The sequence below is a fragment of the Oryctolagus cuniculus genome, chromosome 12, assembly GCF_051225735.1.
Source record: "Oryctolagus cuniculus isolate XC-2025 breed Fujian yellow rabbit chromosome 12, ASM5122573v1, whole genome shotgun sequence".
Lineage (NCBI taxonomy): Eukaryota > Metazoa > Chordata > Mammalia > Lagomorpha > Leporidae > Oryctolagus > Oryctolagus cuniculus.
This window is the reverse complement of record NC_142878.1, coordinates 11,990,796-12,009,810: the sequence shown is the minus strand read 5'-3', so window position 1 is coordinate 12,009,810 and position 19,015 is coordinate 11,990,796. Positions and strand designations below refer to the sequence as shown.

General features: G+C 49.9%; 1 protein-coding gene and 1 pseudogene across 2 annotated transcripts in view; both read right to left on the bottom strand.

Moving 5' to 3' along the window:
* Window positions 1-19,015, bottom strand: part of FAN1 (FANCD2 and FANCI associated nuclease 1) — a 33,250-nt gene that overhangs the window by 8,384 nt on the left and 5,851 nt on the right. For both annotated transcript variants that reach the window (XM_008269777.4, XM_017348355.4), the window contains 5 exons: window positions 13,451-13,652; window positions 9,610-9,843; window positions 4,275-4,406; window positions 2,514-2,622; window positions 1,136-1,255 (listed from right to left, as the gene is read on the bottom strand). In XM_008269777.4, coding sequence (XP_008267999.1) covers window positions 1,136-1,255; window positions 2,514-2,622; window positions 4,275-4,406; window positions 9,610-9,843; window positions 13,451-13,652 — 797 coding nt within the window. The remainder of the gene's footprint in view (window positions 1-1,135; window positions 1,256-2,513; window positions 2,623-4,274; window positions 4,407-9,609; window positions 9,844-13,450; window positions 13,653-19,015) is intronic.
* LOC138844840 (rab GDP dissociation inhibitor beta pseudogene) lies at window positions 16,324-18,130 on the bottom strand (annotated as a pseudogene).

Here is a 19,015-nt window from a genome sequence, read left to right as displayed (position 1 = left end):
GCAGGGATCACAAGGGCCGCCAAGGCGACTGCGGGGCAAGGTTCAAGGGAACGAGGGTGTTCTTCCCATCAGTCTCAAAATCCAGCTCCGTGCAGGTCCTCCCTGTGAAGGCCAGACTACTCCTAACGCAACTGTGAACACAGGGAAATCTGCAAAATCCGAGAGCCCGCATGTCACTGAAAGTACGCGGCAGCAACACTCGGCGTTTTCCATCCCATACTTGGTTCTGGGCTAACAGGGGCTTCCTCCTGCTACGTTAGCTGCTGTAAACACGGGCAGGACAGGAAGCCCGCGCCCACTCCAGGGCCGCTCCCCAGCACACTGGCTCACAAGGCGCTTGTTCATTTAAGGCTGTCAAGCCATGTCACAGTTCCACATTCCGTGGCCAATTTTTTCCACGCCTACATCACCCTGCTTCGGTTAATGGGCCTCTGGAAAAAACCAAAGCTCCCAGCAGCACAGTGCCCTCCATTCAACTCCTGGCTGGCTGGGATGAAGACGGGGAGTGGAACTCCAGGCAGCCGCACAAAGAGCCACTGTTGCTGGGCTCAGGGCCGCAGCCTCGGGGCCCTGCCCTGCTTTCCTCCCCACCCTGCTTGTCCTGGAGGCAACCAATCCCTCCGCTTTCAAGTCCCTAAGATCCCACCCCAGGCACACAGGCACTGGCTAGAAAAACCAGCCTGCCTGACATCCCAGCAGCACAGCAAATCCACCTGGAATAGGACAAGCTGGGGAACCTACTTTCATCCATCTTTCTACCTGGAGGCTCCGTGCAACAAACAAATAAAAACCACCTTTTGCAAAACTAAACACCTTCCTTGAAGGCACCTGCCCAGGGCTGAGGCATCGGACTCTCCCTCTCCCCCAGTCCCCAGACCCTAAATCCTAAGTCCCAGTGCAGAGTCCACTGCCAACCCATCTCCCGAATCAGCAAGCAGAAGGCAGCTGTCTCCCGTCTTCATGCTGATGCTTCCCTTACCGCCCCTGGGCTTTCTTCTGGGCTTGCAAGAATTCAGACAGAAGAACATTCATAAAATAAATGTTCTCGTTACAGTGACATTTGTTAAGGATTTAAAGTTCGCTAAAAATTCACATGGGAGTATAAAGAGCCTAGGGTGTGTTTTGCTACGAGTACCAGTTCCAGGCGCTTCAGGTGCTGGTGCAAGTTCAGGGCCAGGCGATCCCACCACCGGCCTCTGCTGTCAGGACAGTAAATCTTCTGAGACAAAAGGCTCTCGAGCTCCTTGACAGCTTCCTACGGCGACAACAACAGAGAGCGCTCAGGAGCTCCCGAGGCAATCCAGTGTAATCACATTTAGAAGCTAAGAGGATCGGCTCACAGCTTTCCACCCTAAACCACGGCCAAGGACCTGGGGCTCACAGGGTGGAGGCGGCCATGCCCCCTGGAGTGGCCGTGGCACCCTACATCCCCACTTTTCACTCAGGCCCCTGCCTGCAGGTGCTGAGCCTGGGCATGAGGCTCTCGGCAAGCCGTGGCAGCCCGGGTGGAGCCACACTCGAGTACGCTCAGGGCTGGCAGACCTGCAAGCTTCCGAGAACCCAGCAGGTACGGACCGGTCGTAAGAGGGATCTGGGGCAGGCAGGACAGTAAACAGGAAGTCTGCAGCCAAACAGCCACCTCCACAGGGACTCCTCCGGGCTGCACTGATGGACAGCGTGTTTGGCCATTCTAGATATTAACCTTCTGTGGTTCTTGAATCTCTGTGGAACACGAAAGGTTTGCCCCAGAAGAAGGCGTAAGCCCACACCCAGCACTGCGAGAGTCCGTCTGGGGCTCCCGTCGGGGTCTCCAGCGCCCCGGGCAAGAGCCCACCCGGCATCCTCTGTGCGAATCGCTGCTTTTCAGCAGGCCAAGCATCTCTAATCGAACCTCAAAACCCAAAACGGGCACTTCAGCACGGAACGCTCTGGGTTTTGGAGAATTCTGGATCTTTGGATGAAGGATGCTCAATCAGTAACATTGAAACAAGTATTTCAAAGTCAGAAAAAACTCAAAAATCTGAAACATCTGAAACACTCTGACATTTCTGATAACGGATGCTCAACCTTTATACAAATATCAAACACAACAACAACAAAAAAAGTGAAATAAAGCAATTTCACAATGTTAGTTTTAAAGAAAGGAGATTTCCTATTTGAGATTATAAGTTATTTCCAGAGAATGCGTGAGAGCTGACGAGGACGCATAAGGAGACGTGAGATCTCCACCTCTAGGGTTTTGGGAGACCCCCTAGAGCTCACAGCGAGCTCCGAAAGAGACCCAGGCTACAGCTAGAGACCCTGGCTGGGGCAGGGAGACACACCGTCCAGCAGAGACCCCCAACACGTGAGCAAGCACGTCTCTGGCACCTCTTCTCTGCTTACCCGAGAGACAGCAGGTTGCCTGCGTTAAATGACTTTCGTCCACTACTGTGAGCTGACTGAGTGTGTGGGAACTGCTGGGAGCCCGGCAGGAGGTCCCTCAGGAGGAAGGGGCGGGGCCTCACACTCACCTCATACAGGTGAAGTCTCTGCAGTACCTCCACCATCCGAGACAGGATCCTCGTGTAAATCCACCCAACGGTGAAGCACCGCAGAAAGAGGGGCAAACCCTCGTGGTACCTAAGACAGAAACGTAGTTTAACAACTCCACGCAGTGACAAAGGCGACAGAATTCCTATGTTTCTAAAAGGTATACTCTAACACAAACGCTCCTTGCCTGACAAGGGGGTACATTCTGATACGCCCATCATTAGGCTGGAAGGATGCTAACTGGGAAAGGCACTGAGCGCACCCCGCCTGCCGCACAGGACGGCCTGGCACACAGCACGCGGCCCAGTCCTGGCTGCTCCCCCTGGGCACCACGAGAGGTTCAGGCCTGGGTCTAGCCTGGGGAAAGTCCAAGTGGGCTTCCTGCAGAACACATCAGGCTCTCTGACCACTCTGAAGTTGAAAAAGCGTCCTCCAACCTCTCTAAGTCGGGAAGTGCCTGTGTTTCCAGCTGTCTGGAGCACACACTGTGCTCCCACAGGCGGCCACTGCGTCCCCGGTTGTTGAGACAGTGGAGTGAGCGGACAACAGCGGGCTAAACCCTGGGCCTGCCTGTGGTTTTCTAAATCCTGCGAACGAAGAATGGTTTTTACCTTTGAAAATGGTTCAGTCAAAAGGTGAATAGCACTGTGCAGCTGTGAAAGCTGTAAGAAACCTGAACCCCAGCGTGCACACCGGAAGTGCCCTGGAGCCCAGCCATCCTCTTCTCCCGCACTGCAGGGCACAGAGCAGTTGCCGCCCCCGAGCCCCTGCGGGCTGCCTGGTCTTTCTCATCAGCCTCGTTCTCCAGGAACCCAGCCTCCTGGCTATGATCGTTAAGTCAGTACTTTATCTCGTTATAAAATACATATCCTAGCCGGCGCCGCAGCTCACTAGGCTAATCCTCTGCCTGCGGCGCCGGCACTCCAGGTTCTAGTCCTGGTTGGGGCGCCGGATTCTGTCCCAGCTGCTCCTCTTCCAGTCCAACTCTCTGCTGTGGCCCGGGAGTGCAGTGGAGGATGGCCCAGGTGCTTGGGCCCTGCACCCCATGGGAGACCAGGAGAAGCACCTGGCTCCTGGATGCAGATTGATGCAGCACAGCCATAATGGCCATTTAGGGGTTGAACCAACAGAAGGAAGACCTTTCTCTCTGTCTCTCTCGCTTACTGTCTAACTCTGCCTGTCAAAAAAAAAATATATATATATATATCCTAAATGTGCTTTTTAAAGAGGCATCTGCTAATACTAATTTTCCTTAGCATTATGTAACAAAGGAAAACAAATACTAAAGGTGTTCAACATCAATCCAACAGAACAGAAGGCCACGTGCTGTGGACTTGGACCTTTAAAGGTGAACGTTCACTTGGTGTGGCCTTTTTCAGTTTCCACCAGAACAGACCTGGTGCCTGTCCCGTGCCCTGTCCTGGGCTCGCTTCCCTCACATAAATGCAGCTGGACCAAGCGAAGCCACTCACAAGGACGGCGAGCCAAAGCCCAGTGTTGGCTTATGTGCGCTGTCGCGAGCACGGGAGTGGGAGTTTCATAAAATTCTCTTAAACTCTCAGACCTGTGCTTGTTTCCCGCTGCCCTCGGACTCCATGAAGAGCGAGCAGCAGACGCGAGCGACGCCACGGCTGTCTGACCGCAGAGCCAAGGCAGAACGTCGGTCACGAACAACCACAGTGGCCGCACCAGCTCGGTCAGGAAGTAAACTGTGGCAGGTACCTAAAAAGAAAACCTCTCACCTCAAGGAAGGGTGGTCTTTCAGCTCACTCCACTCCCGTTTTGCACGCTCAGAGAGCTCCCTAGCTTCTTCCCAGTTCCCGTTGGCCATGGCGGTGGAGATGTCGCTCAGCATGTGCACGGCCGCTGCGTACCTGGGGGAGAGGCAGCCTCAGATGGGAATGAGCCTTTCCACAAGTTACCCCTCCCCAGCCACAAGAGTGATCCTGAGGGAACAGGTCGCTTCGGAAACATCATCATTCCCAACGTCTGGCACGCCTTCATTCCATCATTCGACAACCTGGCTGCAGCCATGCCAACATGTGATCTCCTGTGGATTTACACTAAGATTAGATTTGATAACCTGAATCATTTGCAGTCAGAGGTAGCCCGAGGATGATGCCCAACCAAGCTTTTACTTAGGATGTTTCAAAACTAACTTCAGGAACATTCTATGGGCGATGCGGATGCTGAAATGTTGGCCTGCGTTCAGCCGCAGACAGACAACTTCTCTTTGCTCCTTTAGATGCAAAAGCAGACATTTGACCGAGGATTCTGTACCACTTTTGAGTACATAATCATTGCTTTGGACTCACAGCAAAGCATGCATTACCGATGTGTACAGACATGCAGATAAGAGGAAAAGAAACTGCCCGTGTGTAATGTCACTCACAAGCTGTGAGACCCAATGCTTTGGTGGTCTGCCACTGCACCACTGCGGGGCCACTAAGAAGAGGGTGCAGCAGAGACACTGAGTGGAGGCTGCCACGGACGGGCAGGAGTGCCCTCCTCGCCCCGGCCCCGCACTCGGTCAGAGCAGCCCCCACACACTCAGCATTGCAGCTTAATCCAAGGGGTGGGGGGACCCTACCACGCCTCACCTCCTGAGGCCTCCCTGCCACGGGCCAGCTCTCATCACCTCTGGACTCACGCAGGAAGACTCACCCGCATCTGCCCCAAACCTCCCCCTGCTGCTGTGGAACCACTCAACCAGGGGCGGCCGCCTCTTCCCGACTGCCCGGTGAGGGGTGGTACATCCTCAGCCCTGGGCATCCTTCCTGCCCACTCGGGCTCCCTCATCATCTCCCTCCTCCGTGGAAGCTGCTGAGGCCTTGGGCAGGGGCGGGCTGCTTCTGTCGACTCTGGGAGACGCCACCTGGGTGCCCTGCTTTCCCTCCCTGTCTCCCATCCATGACTCCAACACAGCACACGGGCAAGGACACACAGAACACTCAACCTTGAGACCTCCTGGCCAGCAACCCCTACCTCCATCTCCTGCTACTCACATGCCCCCGGCCACTCGGAACCTCCTCCTCAGTGACCGTCGCCCTCAACAACCCGACTGCGAGCATTTCACCCGCTGGCCCTCCAACCCTCGCAGCCCTGCATTGCTGGCAGCGATTTCCCCGGCTCACAGGCCCCCAGCTGGGCCCGCACTCCCAGCGGGAACCCAGTGTCACGCTCCTTGGGAACAGCACTGTCCACCTGGGCCACCAGGCACGGGCACCTCTTCCTCTTGGCCTGTCTCCAGGGCCCTGAACTTTGCTTAAAAAAAATGACAGGGCCAGGGGACTGGCTGCACTGAGCCAAGACCACAGGTTTCCAATGTGCAGGTACTTCGTGCTGCAGCTCAGCCCACCCCGCAAGACGGCTTCCTTGTCATTTTGCTTCCCCAGCCACGCCAGGAGAGGGCCTGAGCTCCCATGGCTGCAGGCCCCGCTCTGCTCACGGCCCCTCCTTTGTCCTCAGCCCTCTTGTGCACACCTGCCGCTCTCCCTCCCGACAAACACAACTCGAGGAAACTGCCTCGGCCTCACGCTCACCACGCATGGAACCAGGTGCCTCTGGAGCTGCCCCTGCCCAGGCCTCCCACCGCACACAGCTGGCTAAGCCCCGCCTCCTTCCGCCCCAGGTGTGCCTGCCTCTCTGCTGACTTCGGGCCGATGGTCTCTCATCCTTGAGAGGCTTCCTGCCAGCCCCCAGCATCCCTCCCGCATACCAGGCTGCTCCTCCTCCCCCTGCTCTCCGAGTGCAGGCTCCTACTCTCCGTCCTCCTCAGGGCCCCGTTCAGCTCCACAGCTTCCAGTGCCCCCCGCATGCCAGTGACTCCCAGAGTTCTCTGGAGGCCGAATCCCTCCCTGAGCAGCTGACAGTATGCCCAACACCAGAGGGCAGTGTCACCTGAGCGGCTGCTGGCACCCCACGAACTGACCCCAGTGGAGTCACCTCCGTCCCCCCATCAACACCTTGGCAAACACCCGAGCCTCCAGCGATCCGGCCTTTCCTATGCCCCCATCGAATCATGGTCAAGCCTTTTCCACTCCCCGTCTTTCCCAGACTGATTCCGTCTCCACTGCTGCCAGCGGCCCAGTCGTGGATGACCGCTAGCACCCTGCACTGAGGTCACCAAGTGCAGCCAGCCCTCCTGCAGCTCCTCTTGCTCACAGCCCACAGAACGCGTCTGTGAACGCCTGAGACAGCCACTCACCTGCCCACGTGCTCAGAGACTCAGTGCTCACCCGGGCTTCTAGGGCGAGGACGCTCTGGGCCCTGTGGTCCTGGTCCCCGCAGAACCTGCCTTGCACTACTATTCTGGGGAGTTAGCCACAGTCTTCTGAGTTTCTCCAGCTCGGCAAGGTCTGTTCTGCCTCAGGGCCTGTGCACCACTCACTCACCAAGCCCCGGCAGGGCCGGCTCCTTCCCATTCTCAGGTCTCACGTCAACGTCCGCTCTCCAGGGACACTGCCTGAGCCAGTCTTGTCCCAGCACTTGTCATTCCCTATAACATGTCCATCTCCCCAGTGAAATGCAGCCCATGACAGCACAGACGCCATCTTGTTTGCTGCTGCAACCCATTACCTGGACCCACAGCAGGTACTCAACACTCACTCATGTTTACCGAATACACGAGGAGAAAGAAAACAGGACCAATCATGTCAAGTAAAGAGGTAGACGAAGGGGCTCTGAGGCCAGCTCTCCTGTTACCACGTGTTTGGTATCATCCTGCAGTCAGTGAAGTCCAAATTCATTTCCCTGTTAAGGCATTTTGCATAATGAAGAGTTTTAGTTATTCCTATTACTTAAAGCACACCTACTTACTAGAAAGAATGTGGGATGGCTTATTTTCTATCCCCAGGCAAACTACCCCACCCCCTGCAAACTTTGAGTGTGAATGATTTTGTGCATCACAGAAGTGAAAAGCAACTGCCTTAGATGCAACAGCAGTAGTGCCAGCCTAACCCTAACATGTGCTAGCACTCCCCGGAGGCCGGCTCTAAGCACGTCACATGCGTCATCCACGCACCGGTAAGAATGTGCTGTTACTTGTCCCACTGTACGGGAAACACTGAGGCACAGTGTGGCATTGTGGCCCAGGAGTGCAGCGAGCCTGGCACTTGGCTGCAGAGTCACATCTCCAGGAACAGAAAACACAAGCCCACTAAAAATGAAACCAGAGTAAGAGGAACTGTCACTTTAGGAGACCTGGCTTAAAATGTTCCCCTCAGTGAGCAGAAATGAGATACTGAGCCCTCTAATAACGAAGGCAAAATGGCCTGCAGACACTACCTTTTGGTCCTGCTTTCATCCAATCATTTCAACCGCTAACTTCTAAAAGCTCTTCTAGAAATACTGAAGGACTTTCCTAAAAGCAGACGTCAGAGTGAATTTCAGTTAAATTTCAGTCAGAATTCTTTCTTTTAAAATTTTTTTAAAGATTAATTTGCAAGGCAGAATTACAAAGCGAGAGAAAGAGAGAGAGGGAGAGAGAGAGAGAGTGAGTCTTCCATCAGCTGGTTCACTCCCTAAATGGCTGCAATGGCTGGAGCTGGGCGGATCCAAAGCCAGGAACCAGGAGCCTCCTCCGTGTTTCCTACATAGCCGCAGGAGCCCAAGGACTTGGGCCATCTTCTACTGCTTTCCCAGATATTAGCAGGAAGCTGGATCGGAAGTGGAGCAGCCGGGACTTGAACTGGCATCCACATGGGATGTACATCACAGCATCACAGGCGGTGGCTTAACCCATTAGGGTGCAACACCAGCCCTGAGTCAGAATTCTTTAGGGTGCAACACCAGCCCTGAGTCAGAATTCTTTTTTTTTTTTTTTTAGAAGATTTATTTACTTATTTGAGAGGCAGAGAGAGTGAGAGTAAGAGAGAGAGAGAGAGAGGTCTTCCATCTGCTGGTTCACCCCCAGATGGCCACAATGGCTGGGGCTGTGCCGATCCAAAGCCAGGAGCCTGAGCTTCTTACGGGTCTCCCACATGGGTGCAGGGACCCAAGAAGCCATCTTGTACTACTTTCCCAGGCCATAGTAGAGAGCTGGATCAGAAGTGGAGCAGCCAGGACTCGAATCAGTGCCCACATGCGACGCCAACACTGCAGGCAGCAGCTTTACTCACTACACACAGCACCGGCCCCCAGCATTCTTAAATCAAGAACCAAAAGGACCACCATAGGATACCCAAATTCATTTTTCTTGAAAAAGGTATTTTTTTTAGGATATTCAAGTATTTCTTCTCTATAACACCCACACTATTTTTTCTCCTCAGACCTACTTTTGCTGATCACACCACGTTTTCCCCAAATCCATGTTCTAATATAAACTGGTGAAAATTTCTAGTTCACCACATTCGTAATTCTGATACACAGTACACAAGTTATCAGCTTCATCTGAAGTGACAGCACTCGGACAACATTCCTCACAGCCCAGTTCACGCCAACAACACACGGAGGCGCGTCTGTTAAATGCCTGTATTTTCAAGACACTCCTGGTACAGGCCTTAGGCCTACTGTTTAAGATGCCCAGGCCCCGCATCAGAGTATGGGTTTGATTCTCAGATCCAGATCCTGACCCCAGCTTTCTGCTAACACAGATCCTGGGAGGCAGTGGCGATGGCTCAGTAATGGGGTTCCTTCTACTCACGTGGGAGTCCTGGCAGTGAGCGCCAGCTCCCACTGCCAGCTTTGGCCCCAGCCATGACTATTTCAGGCACTCCAGGAGGAGGCAATGGATGGGAGCTCTTTCTTTCTGTCCCCACCCCCCCACATCTCTCTCTGTGTCAGTCTCTTGAATAAAAAGTAAAATAAAATTTAAAATGCTCCTTGCCAAAGCTATTTGAGAACACAAATCAGGGAACGTCCTTTTTAGCTCTAACTCAAAACAATGATTTTGGCAACCTTAATCGAAACACAGTTCTGCAGTCTCCTGTCGTCTTAGAAATGCATGTAAGTAAGACACAAGACACATCCGATACTCTTGGCTGTAGAGTTAATGCTCTACTTTAGCTAGCAGAAAAATAACAGCTTTTTGCTACACTGTACAATACACAGATATTACAGTGAATTAACATTTCTTACCTGATAAGGTCTTCCCTGTCTTGGAAGATTCGGGTTTTCCGGTTGATGGTGTAGCTGGGAAACTCCAGTCGGCCAAGGTTGACCAACAGGACGGTGGAGAGCTGACCCTGACCTCCACAGGCCGCTTCTTCATCTTCCACAGAGTCGGTCAACGAGAAGAGCAGCAAGATCCGGGAGAACACAGCCCTGGGGCCTGCACACACTCGCAGCGATGGACCAGCCAAGTCCTTAGCTCTGAAAAATGTGCAACACAGAACTTTCTTTCCGGTTCACAAGCACTTGGATACCAGACCTCACAAGTTATTTTCAGCTAAAATAAAGAGAAATGGCACTCATTACTCTAAGCCCAAAACCAAGTCTACCACTGCCACCTGTGGTGCTGGAGCATCACTCAAGTTCCCAGGGGCCACCAAGAGGATGAAATGAATCTCCATCTCCAAATGGTTCCACACAGAGTGGGGTTCAATAAGTCTCTCCTTAGCCACCACTGCCCATGCTGGGTGCGAACCTTCAGAACACCAGGAAAGCTTTCATAAAGTGGTGCTATCTGACATCACCAAGTCTCCATTTTTGATTCATGCAATGATTTATATTACATAGTTATTTAAAATGTCATCCTCAAAGGTTCTTGTTAAGCATCGGATTTTGTAAGAGGAAGCGACATTTGGCGCTACTCTGACGCGCAAAGCGCTCCAGGAACATCTCCACCCCAGCGTGGCCTCGGAGCAAATTCAGTTCACCTCTAGCTTCTGCAAGGTGGGCTTGGACTAACTTCCGGGCCATGTGGACCCTCTGAGCCCTAGCATCTACAGCAGGACTTCTCACCCAGCACAATGGACACTTGGTCAGGCTGGAGACCAGGCGGTGGGGGACCAGGTGGTGGGCGGGAGCCAGGGGAGCTGTCCAGTGTATCACAGGATGCTCGGCAGCGTCCCTGGCCTCCGGTCACAAGATGCCATGAGCATCACCATCTCTCGCAGTAACAACCAAAACTAACCACAGATGATGCCAGATGCCCCAGCTGAGAACCCCCTGACCAGTGGAAGACCCGGTACCCCATCACAGAAACTACTAGGCCAGAAGCAGTGCGGCACCCTTGGGGGCACTGCAGGGTCAATGCCACCATCAGAGTCCTGAGAGCAGAGGGGATGGCGTTTTACTACAAACCACTCATCCCAGAAACTGCCACAAGGGCTCATTGCCTCCACCTCCCTGCGGAGGCCCAGGGGTGGCCCCTGTGGACAGTCTCTGGGCCACGAATGGAAAGTTACACAGGCAAGGACTGAGTAAGGGTGAAGACTGCGCTTTGCGTTTCCTCAAGGTAACAGCAGATGACAACAGCACGGCAGGAGGGCCAGGCGCTGCCCGCGTGGGGCTCCCGGACTCTGAAATCTCCCTGCTGGGCTCCACATCAGAATGCAGAAATAAAGCACAATCCTAAAGAAGAGCGATTTTTACTACAGCTAAAATGGCCTCAAGAATTTTATTTTCCTAAACTCACTGATAACAATTATTTACCTTATTTCTTTTACTGCACCTATTTATATGCTAAATACTAAGAGAAAGCTGTGAATTTTGTTTACCTATAAATAAGGTTATTATCGAATACTTAAGAAATATACACTCAACTGCATAAAGAGGGGACTTAGAAGACATTTAAGATACCACAGGATGAGTGTTTTACAGTTCTAAAGGCAATTAACTATAAACACATAATTTATGAAAATATCTTGGAAAATCTACAATATAAACATTTTTGAAGTATTGATAGTGACATTTTCCTTAATTAATGTCTGCTTTATTAAAGCCATATTTTATTAAAGATTAGTATTTACAGCATATCCCTGATGGGATGGGTTCTTGGCACAGAACAGCTTGAAGTTACACAAAATAAATAACAATGACATCATTTTAGTGTTTTCAGAAGCATCATCATATTTCATCCCGACCACTCCAGAATAGTGGTTTCCCAGACTAAAGGTGATATGGTTTGCTTTATAAACAAAGTGGGCAAAATAAATCTAGTCTAAAAGTTCTGATCTTCCCCAAACTGAAAGTTTAAGCGCTTCTCAAAGGCAAAATAAATCACCCAGTTTTTGGTAAACGACTGTTAAACTCAAGAAAAGTTGCATATTAAGTCTGTCTGGGGGCTGGCATAGCGGGTTAATGCCCTGGCCTGAAGCGCCAGCATCCCATATCAGTGCCGGTTCTAGTCCCAACTCCTCCTCTTCCAATCCAGCTCTCTGCTATGGCCTGGGGAAGCAGTAGAAGATGGCCCAAAACTTTGGATCCCTGTACCCATGTGGGAGACCCAGAAGAAGCTCCTGGCTCCTGGCTTGGCTCAGATTAGCTCTGGCTGTTGCGGCCATCTGGGGAGTGAACCATCGGACGGAAGACCTCTTTCTCTCTGCCTCTCCTCTCTCTGTGTAACTCTTTCCAAAAAATAAATAAATCTCAAAAAAAAGACTGTCTGAGGCTGGCACTATGGTGCAACAGTTAAGTCATAGCCTGTGACGCTGGCATCCCATATCAGAGGGTGGGCTCAAGTACCGGCTACCAACCCAGCACCCTGTTAATGTGCCTGAGAAGGCAGCAGATGGCCACCCACCTGGGAGACCCGGAGGGAGTTCCTTCTCCTGGCTTCGTCCAGTAGGCAGTTGTAGTCATTTGGGGAGTGAACCAGAGGATATAAAAATCACTCAATCTCTCTCTCTCAATCTCTCTCTCTTTCCCTTTCTCTCTCTTTCAGAGAAATAAATCTTTTAGGGCCGGCATTGCGGTGCAGCAGGTCAACGCCTTGGCCTGAGGCACACTGGCATCTCATTTGGGCACTGGTTCGAGACCTGGCCACTCCACTTCCAATCCAGCTCTCTGCTCTGGCCTGGGAAAGCACCCGAGGATGGCCCAAGTCCTTGGGCCCCTGCACCCACGTGGGAGACCTGGAAGAAGCTCCCAGCTCCTGGCTTTGGATCAGCGCAGCTCCGGCCATTGCAGCCATCTGGGGAGTGAACCAGTGGATGGAAGACCTCTCTCTCTCTGTGCCTCTCCTCTTTCTGTGTAACTCTGACTTTCAAATAAATAAATAAATCTTTCTAAAAAAAGAAAGAAATCCTTTAAAAAAGAAAATTTTAAAAATGTTTTTAGGCCGGCGCCGTGGCTCAATAGGCTAATCCTCCACCTTGCAGCGCCGGCACCCCAGGTTCTAGTCCCGGTGGGGGCACTGGATTCCATCCTGGTTGCTCCTCTTCCAGTCCAGCTCTCTGCTGTGGCCAGGGAGTGCAGTGGAGGATGGCCCAAGTGCTTGGGCCCTGCACCCGCATGGGAGACCAGGAAAAACACCTGGCTCCTGGCTTCGGATCAGCACGGTGCGCCGGCCACAGTGGCCATTGGAGGGTGAACCAACGGTAAAGGAAGACCTTTCTCTCTGTCTCTCTCTCTCACTTGTCCACTCTGCCTGTCAAAAAAAAAGTTTAAAAAGATCGACCAATTACCTTCAACAAAAAATTTGACTGAATAGTCTATCCTAAAATCTTATAAGAACAGTATAAAACTGTGTTTTTCTTGGGTGATAAAATGCTAGAACTGACCAAAGGCCCACTGCCTTCACTCTACTGCCTACTGATTTTTCTTGATCCTAAAGTAGCAGGGTGCAACAATAAGAACCAAAAACAATAGTCCAAGAAAACATCCCAGCTATTATAATTAAGGCTCGTCTAGCTTTCACCTTTTAATTACAACAGAAATAAGCAATGACAATTTGAAGATGTGCACAATCTATTATAATGAGTTAATATGTCTAATCAACAACTGAATGTTTTACTGTAACAATAGCCAACAAAACCTTTTTAAAATCACTGCACGGATCCCAGGCTGACTCTGGCCCCAAGTGCAGACCGAGCGCTGTTTGGCCAGTTTGAGAAAGGCGTCCACCAGCTGCTGTTTCTGTCCGTTGGTATTCCCCAAGTGGAAGGTCCTGGCCAGGGCTTTTAGTTCAGGGGCAGAAAGGAGTTCAAGCACTTCAGAGAGTTCTTGCAACTCAGATTCTGAAATAATTTAAACATTAAAAAAAGGTTAAAAATGGTTTCAAAGAATTTTACTATTCTCTAGCTTTACTCAGTTTAGGAAGAAGAAAGCTTAGCTAAATATAAACACAATGAAATTCTGCCGACATTTTCATTAGTCTGCCAAACCAATTATTAAAGAGTGTAGAAGGTAGTTATCGCTTAAGAAGTTACAACATAATAGAATTTCTCACTAAAAATTAAAAGAAAAGTTTACTAAAACAAGGACATACATGAACAGCCATTATGGCACAGGCAACTACTGGAAAGCTTACTGGAATACACATTCTTGTCTTTGTCATCACAAAGCCTCTGACAGGACCCCTTCAAATCAGGTTGCTGGTAATCTGGTCACCGGCTGCCCCCTCTCCTCAGGTCTCTGCTTGCTCACATGTTACAGGTTGGCAGCCCTTCCATGGGCTCAGGCATTCAGGCCCAGGAAGATGTCCAGCTATCGTGGGCCCAGACACCAGACCAAGCCCAGGGATTCAGCTGAATCACAGCCAGCTGGTGGGAGCCAGCGACTGGTACAGCGGTTACACCACATGGGATGTCCGGCTGCTCTTCTTCCAATCCAGACTCCTGCTATTATGCAACCTGGAGGCAGGAGGTGATGGTTCAAGTACTTGGGTACCCTGCCACCCACGGCGGAGACTCAAACTGGATTCCTGGCTCCTGGTTTCAGTCTCACTCAGCCCTGGCTATTGCAGGCATTTGGAAAGTGAACCACAGATGCGAGATTGCTATCTGTCTCTGTCTCCTTCTTTTTCAAATAAGATGAAATAAATAAATAGGGGCTGGTGCTGCAGCATAGTAGGCTAAGCTAGCATCCCATATGGGGGCCGGTTCATGTCCCAGTTGTTCCACTTCCAATCCAGCTCTCTGCTCATGGCCTGGGACAGCAGTAGAAGATGGCACAAGTGTTTGGACCCCTGCACCCACATGGGAGACCAAGAAGAAGCTGCTGGCTCCTGGCTTTGGATTGGCCCAGCTCTGGCTGCTGTAGACATTTGGAGAGTGAACCCACAGGTGGAAGACTTCTCTCTCTCTCTATGCCTCTGTTCTCTGTAACTCTGTTTCAAATAAATAAATCAATCTAAAAAGGAAGGAAGGGAGGAAGGGAGGGAGGGAGGGAGGGAGGCAAAGAAAGAAAGAAAGAAAAAGAGAGAGAGAAAGAGAGAGAGAGAGAGAGAAAGAAAGAGAAAGAAAGAAAGAGAAAGAAAGAAAAGAGAAAGAAAGAAAAGAGAGAGAGAGAGAGAGAGAGAGAGAGAAAGAAAAAAAGAAAGAAAGAAAGAAAAGAAAAGAAAAGAAAAGAAAAGAAAAGAAAAGAAAAGAAAAGAAAAGAAAAGAAAAGAAAAGAAAAGAAAATTTTTAAAAGACTCAACTGGTCTCTGCCTTAAAGGCAGTCAGTTTAGGGCAGTGCCTTCTTTCGCAGGGTACAAATGGTGATTAGGCATGCACTGCACGCCTGGTAATGTTCTTTGTTGTTTGCTTTGTCTCCAGAGTCTGGCTTTATTTTTGCAGGACAGAAAGCATCTGGAGCCTTTCTGAGGCAGACTAAAGTAGACTCTGTGAAATCAACACTGCATTGCAGCGTGGCCCACGGAAGCAGCCACACATGGGGTATAAGAGAAGCTTCTACATTTCCCCTGCTTCAGGAAAGATTCCTTTCCCCTTCCTCACCAATTTCCATAGGTTAAACGACATACTGGCTTCCTCCAAATGACTCCCAAAGTCTGGAGTTCCATTAGAATTTTATGCCCACATAAACCAAACCTGTGGCCCTGCCATAATACTTGACATAACATCAAACATAAAGTTAGAGGGAAAACTTGGGGATGCTGTTCCAAATGACAGAATATTCAGTTTACAATCTTCTTAATGTCATGTGGACAGATGGCACACAAATTGTACAGATCCAGCTCTTGAGTAGCAGCAGCACATAATCGCAAAGCTATGCTGATTAAAATATACAAATACTGCATTAAGTTTTCTGTATCAGTGTCACAATGTTTGTTTAAAGCCGATCCTTCACCAGGGGGAAAAGTTGGTTTGGTTAAATTGACCAGAATGTAGTAACCTGCCAATTCTGAATAGCCACTCCAAGAAAGTAATTTAATATATGACAGCCAGCACCGCAGCTCACTAGGCTAATCCTCCACCTGCAGCGCTGGCACCCAGGGTTCTAGTCCTGGTTGGGGCGTTGGTTCTGTCCCGGTTGCTCCTCTTCCAGTCCAGCTCTCTGCTGTGGCCCAGGAAGGCAGTGGAGGATGGCCCAAGTGTTTGGGCCCTGCACCCACATGGCGTGCACCAGGCGGAAGCACCTGGCTCCTGGCTTCGGGTCGGTGCAGCCCGCCGGCCATAGCGGCCATTTGGGGGGGGGGGGTGTGAACCAACAGAAGGAAGACCTTTCTCTCTGTCTCTCACTGTCTAACTCTGCCTGTCAAAAAAAAAAAAAAAATACATGACATTAGAAAGATGAAGGGGAGGAATATTTACAGGTATAGTGATCTTCAATCCCTCCATCTTGTTTACAAAAGCAGGCCCAACAATACTGATTTCAGGCAATATGCATTATTTGCCAAATTTTTAATTTGTCCTAGTTAAATAACACATACTGTTGTTAGTCTTCCCCAAGATGTGTTTCATTTCCTCAAACTCTGATCCTCTTATAGATGTCATCACAAGTTGTCTCAAGGTTGTGGCATCATATGTGCAGGAAATAAAGATCTGGCTTTCTTTTCCCAAACTTTTTGGTACAAGGAGGTCACTGATGCTAACAAACTTCTGCTGAATTGGTTCCAAGAGCACCACAGCTGGTCTGACTTCTTTCTTGGTTCCTTGTGTACACAGCTGTACTAACTATGGCACTGTGCCTCCCTTATGCTGCCACACAGTGTGCACAGGAAATCATGCAGAGACATCAAACTGGCAGGAGCTGGCACCACTAGTGTTCTTGACGGGGTGGCCAAGGATGCAGATAACTGTCCACCTGGCCTACTTTCTTCATAGCTGGCGTCACAGATGAGCTGCTGATAGTGAGCGACCCCTCCTTCAGATCTCACACCAATTACTGTCCCATTCTGCACAACGAATTCTTCAGTAGGGTTATTCAGCACGTGGGTACCTCCATCAGCAGCACTTAGACTTGCAAATCCTTGTGGCAGTTCGCCAAAGCCATAGAGTGGATAAAGGTATGTGCTTTGGCCATCTCTTGCCGGAGACTCACTGTAAAGTTTCACCCTGCTGATGGTTTCACACCATAGTTGATCTCAGTAGTCACTGGTCCTGTAAAGTACAAGAGCATAACCTCCAAGACCTGAAGCAGCCTGGCCCAAATCAAGTTTCTTATACACAGCTTGCATCGCACTCTTCTCAGGATCAACACCTTCAAAAGTTCAAGCGCCTCTTTCATCAAAGTTGGCAGCAGACACTAGGAATTTTCTGAAGTGACATTCTCCAAACAGTCCCACGAAGCCAGCTGCCAGGGCTTCTGCTTCAGGGGAAGGAAGCTTGTAGATCTTCCCTCCCTTACAGACAAAGCGTCCTTCAAAACTCTGAAATCCAGATGACAAGTGGCCTCTGTATAAAGGAACAACTTGCCCAGCTGACCTTTAGCCATGAGGAACTTTCCGGTCTCTTCCTCCCCCCAGTGATGGTGGTGGTGATCCTGGTATTTTAAAGCCTTCAAATACATCTTCCTGTGGTGTAGTGAAACAGTACGGTTTCGGTCCGTGTGAAGAACTTTCTTCCCACTCACATTACACCTGACAGATCACATTTCACCAGGCGGTGCCCAGCTCGATCGCGTCCATCACATCACATTCCTCATCCACTGAGTGCAACAGTGGGCTACTGGGCTTCTCATTTTGTTGCTAAAGGTCATTGAAAGGTAATTAAAGGCTCACCTGCAGCACTCACCTGTCAGACATGTCAACTTATAGAATCTGCATCCCTCGTATGCTTACCTCATGTTTAGTAATGCATTTTATGGTATAAGCCATAAAAAGTTTTCAATTTTGTAATGATTATTCATTACTTTAAAACATCTAAAATGAGGTTTCCCACTTTCTAGTTAGCTTTCTCCCTCAGAGAAGCCCTACCTAAAAATCTAATTATTTTGTTATAGATTTTCCACACTGGGGCAGTGGGGGTACTGAGATTCCAGCTCCCAGGATGACATGGACATGTGGGAAGCATTGTTGGATGGATTTTCCTGTCTCACCCAAGCACTCATGTCAAAGCTCCTCCTCTAAGCCTCCATGCCTCTCCCCAACTTTCCCCATCTTCTACCCTAACCAGTTCCACCCTAACAATCACCCAAACTTGACCTTCTCTTACTGCTCCCCCTACAAACTCCACTTCTGAGCAATCACCTGGCTTGATTTCCTGTATTCATCCAAACGAACTCAAGGCTCACCTCTTTCATTCTCCTTTGACCTACATTCCCAGTATAACATTATACCCAATTAACAGTAGGTACTTAACCCATGCTACTTCAGACAACCGAGGTATCACTGGGGAAGACAGACGTTTCTTTAGTGTTTTTATATGCTTAAAGCAATTAAAATTCTTCAGGCAATCAACTTAGGTGTGCACATGGGGGTAGATGAGATTTTTGGAGGCAATATTGGTTTCAATATTCAAGTCAGCTTTGTCCTGAGGAATCTGAGTAAGATGGGCCAAGTTCTTCTTGAAGGAGACAGCAAAGGAGGAATATATTTCTTCTAATTCATATACCACATCTCTTTCCTATATCCTAAAGGTAACTTTATGATCCTCAACCTATAAGATCTGTAACAATCAGTCTTTTTTTCTTAAGACTTATTTATTTTATTTGAAAGGCAGAGTTACAGAGAGAGAGAGAGAGAGAGAGAAAGAAGTCTTCATCTCCTAGTTCACTCCCCAAATGGCCACAGTGGCCAAATGGCCAGAGCTGGGCCAATCTGAAGCCAGGAGCCAGGAGCCTCCTCCGGGTCTCTCATGTGGGTTCAGGGGCCCAAGGACTTGGGCCATCTTCTACTGCTTTCCCAGGTCATAGCAGAGAGCTAGATTAGAAGTAGAGCAGCAAGGGCTCAAACCAGCACCCCTATGAGACGGTGGCACTTCAGGCACCAGCCCCCCTAGAAGGCTTAATGCTGGTTAATAATGGCTTTAGCAACATAGGGTTAATTTTTATCCCAAGATTAAACCCAGTTTAAAAAAATTACTGTGGATTAGGCAGGCAACAACTAGGAGAGGGAGCCTGAGTCACAATACCATCATTCTACAGAAAACTCTTCAGGACATTTTCGCTTTTTTGTTTTTGTTTTTTGACAGGGAGAGTTAGACAGTGATAGAGACAG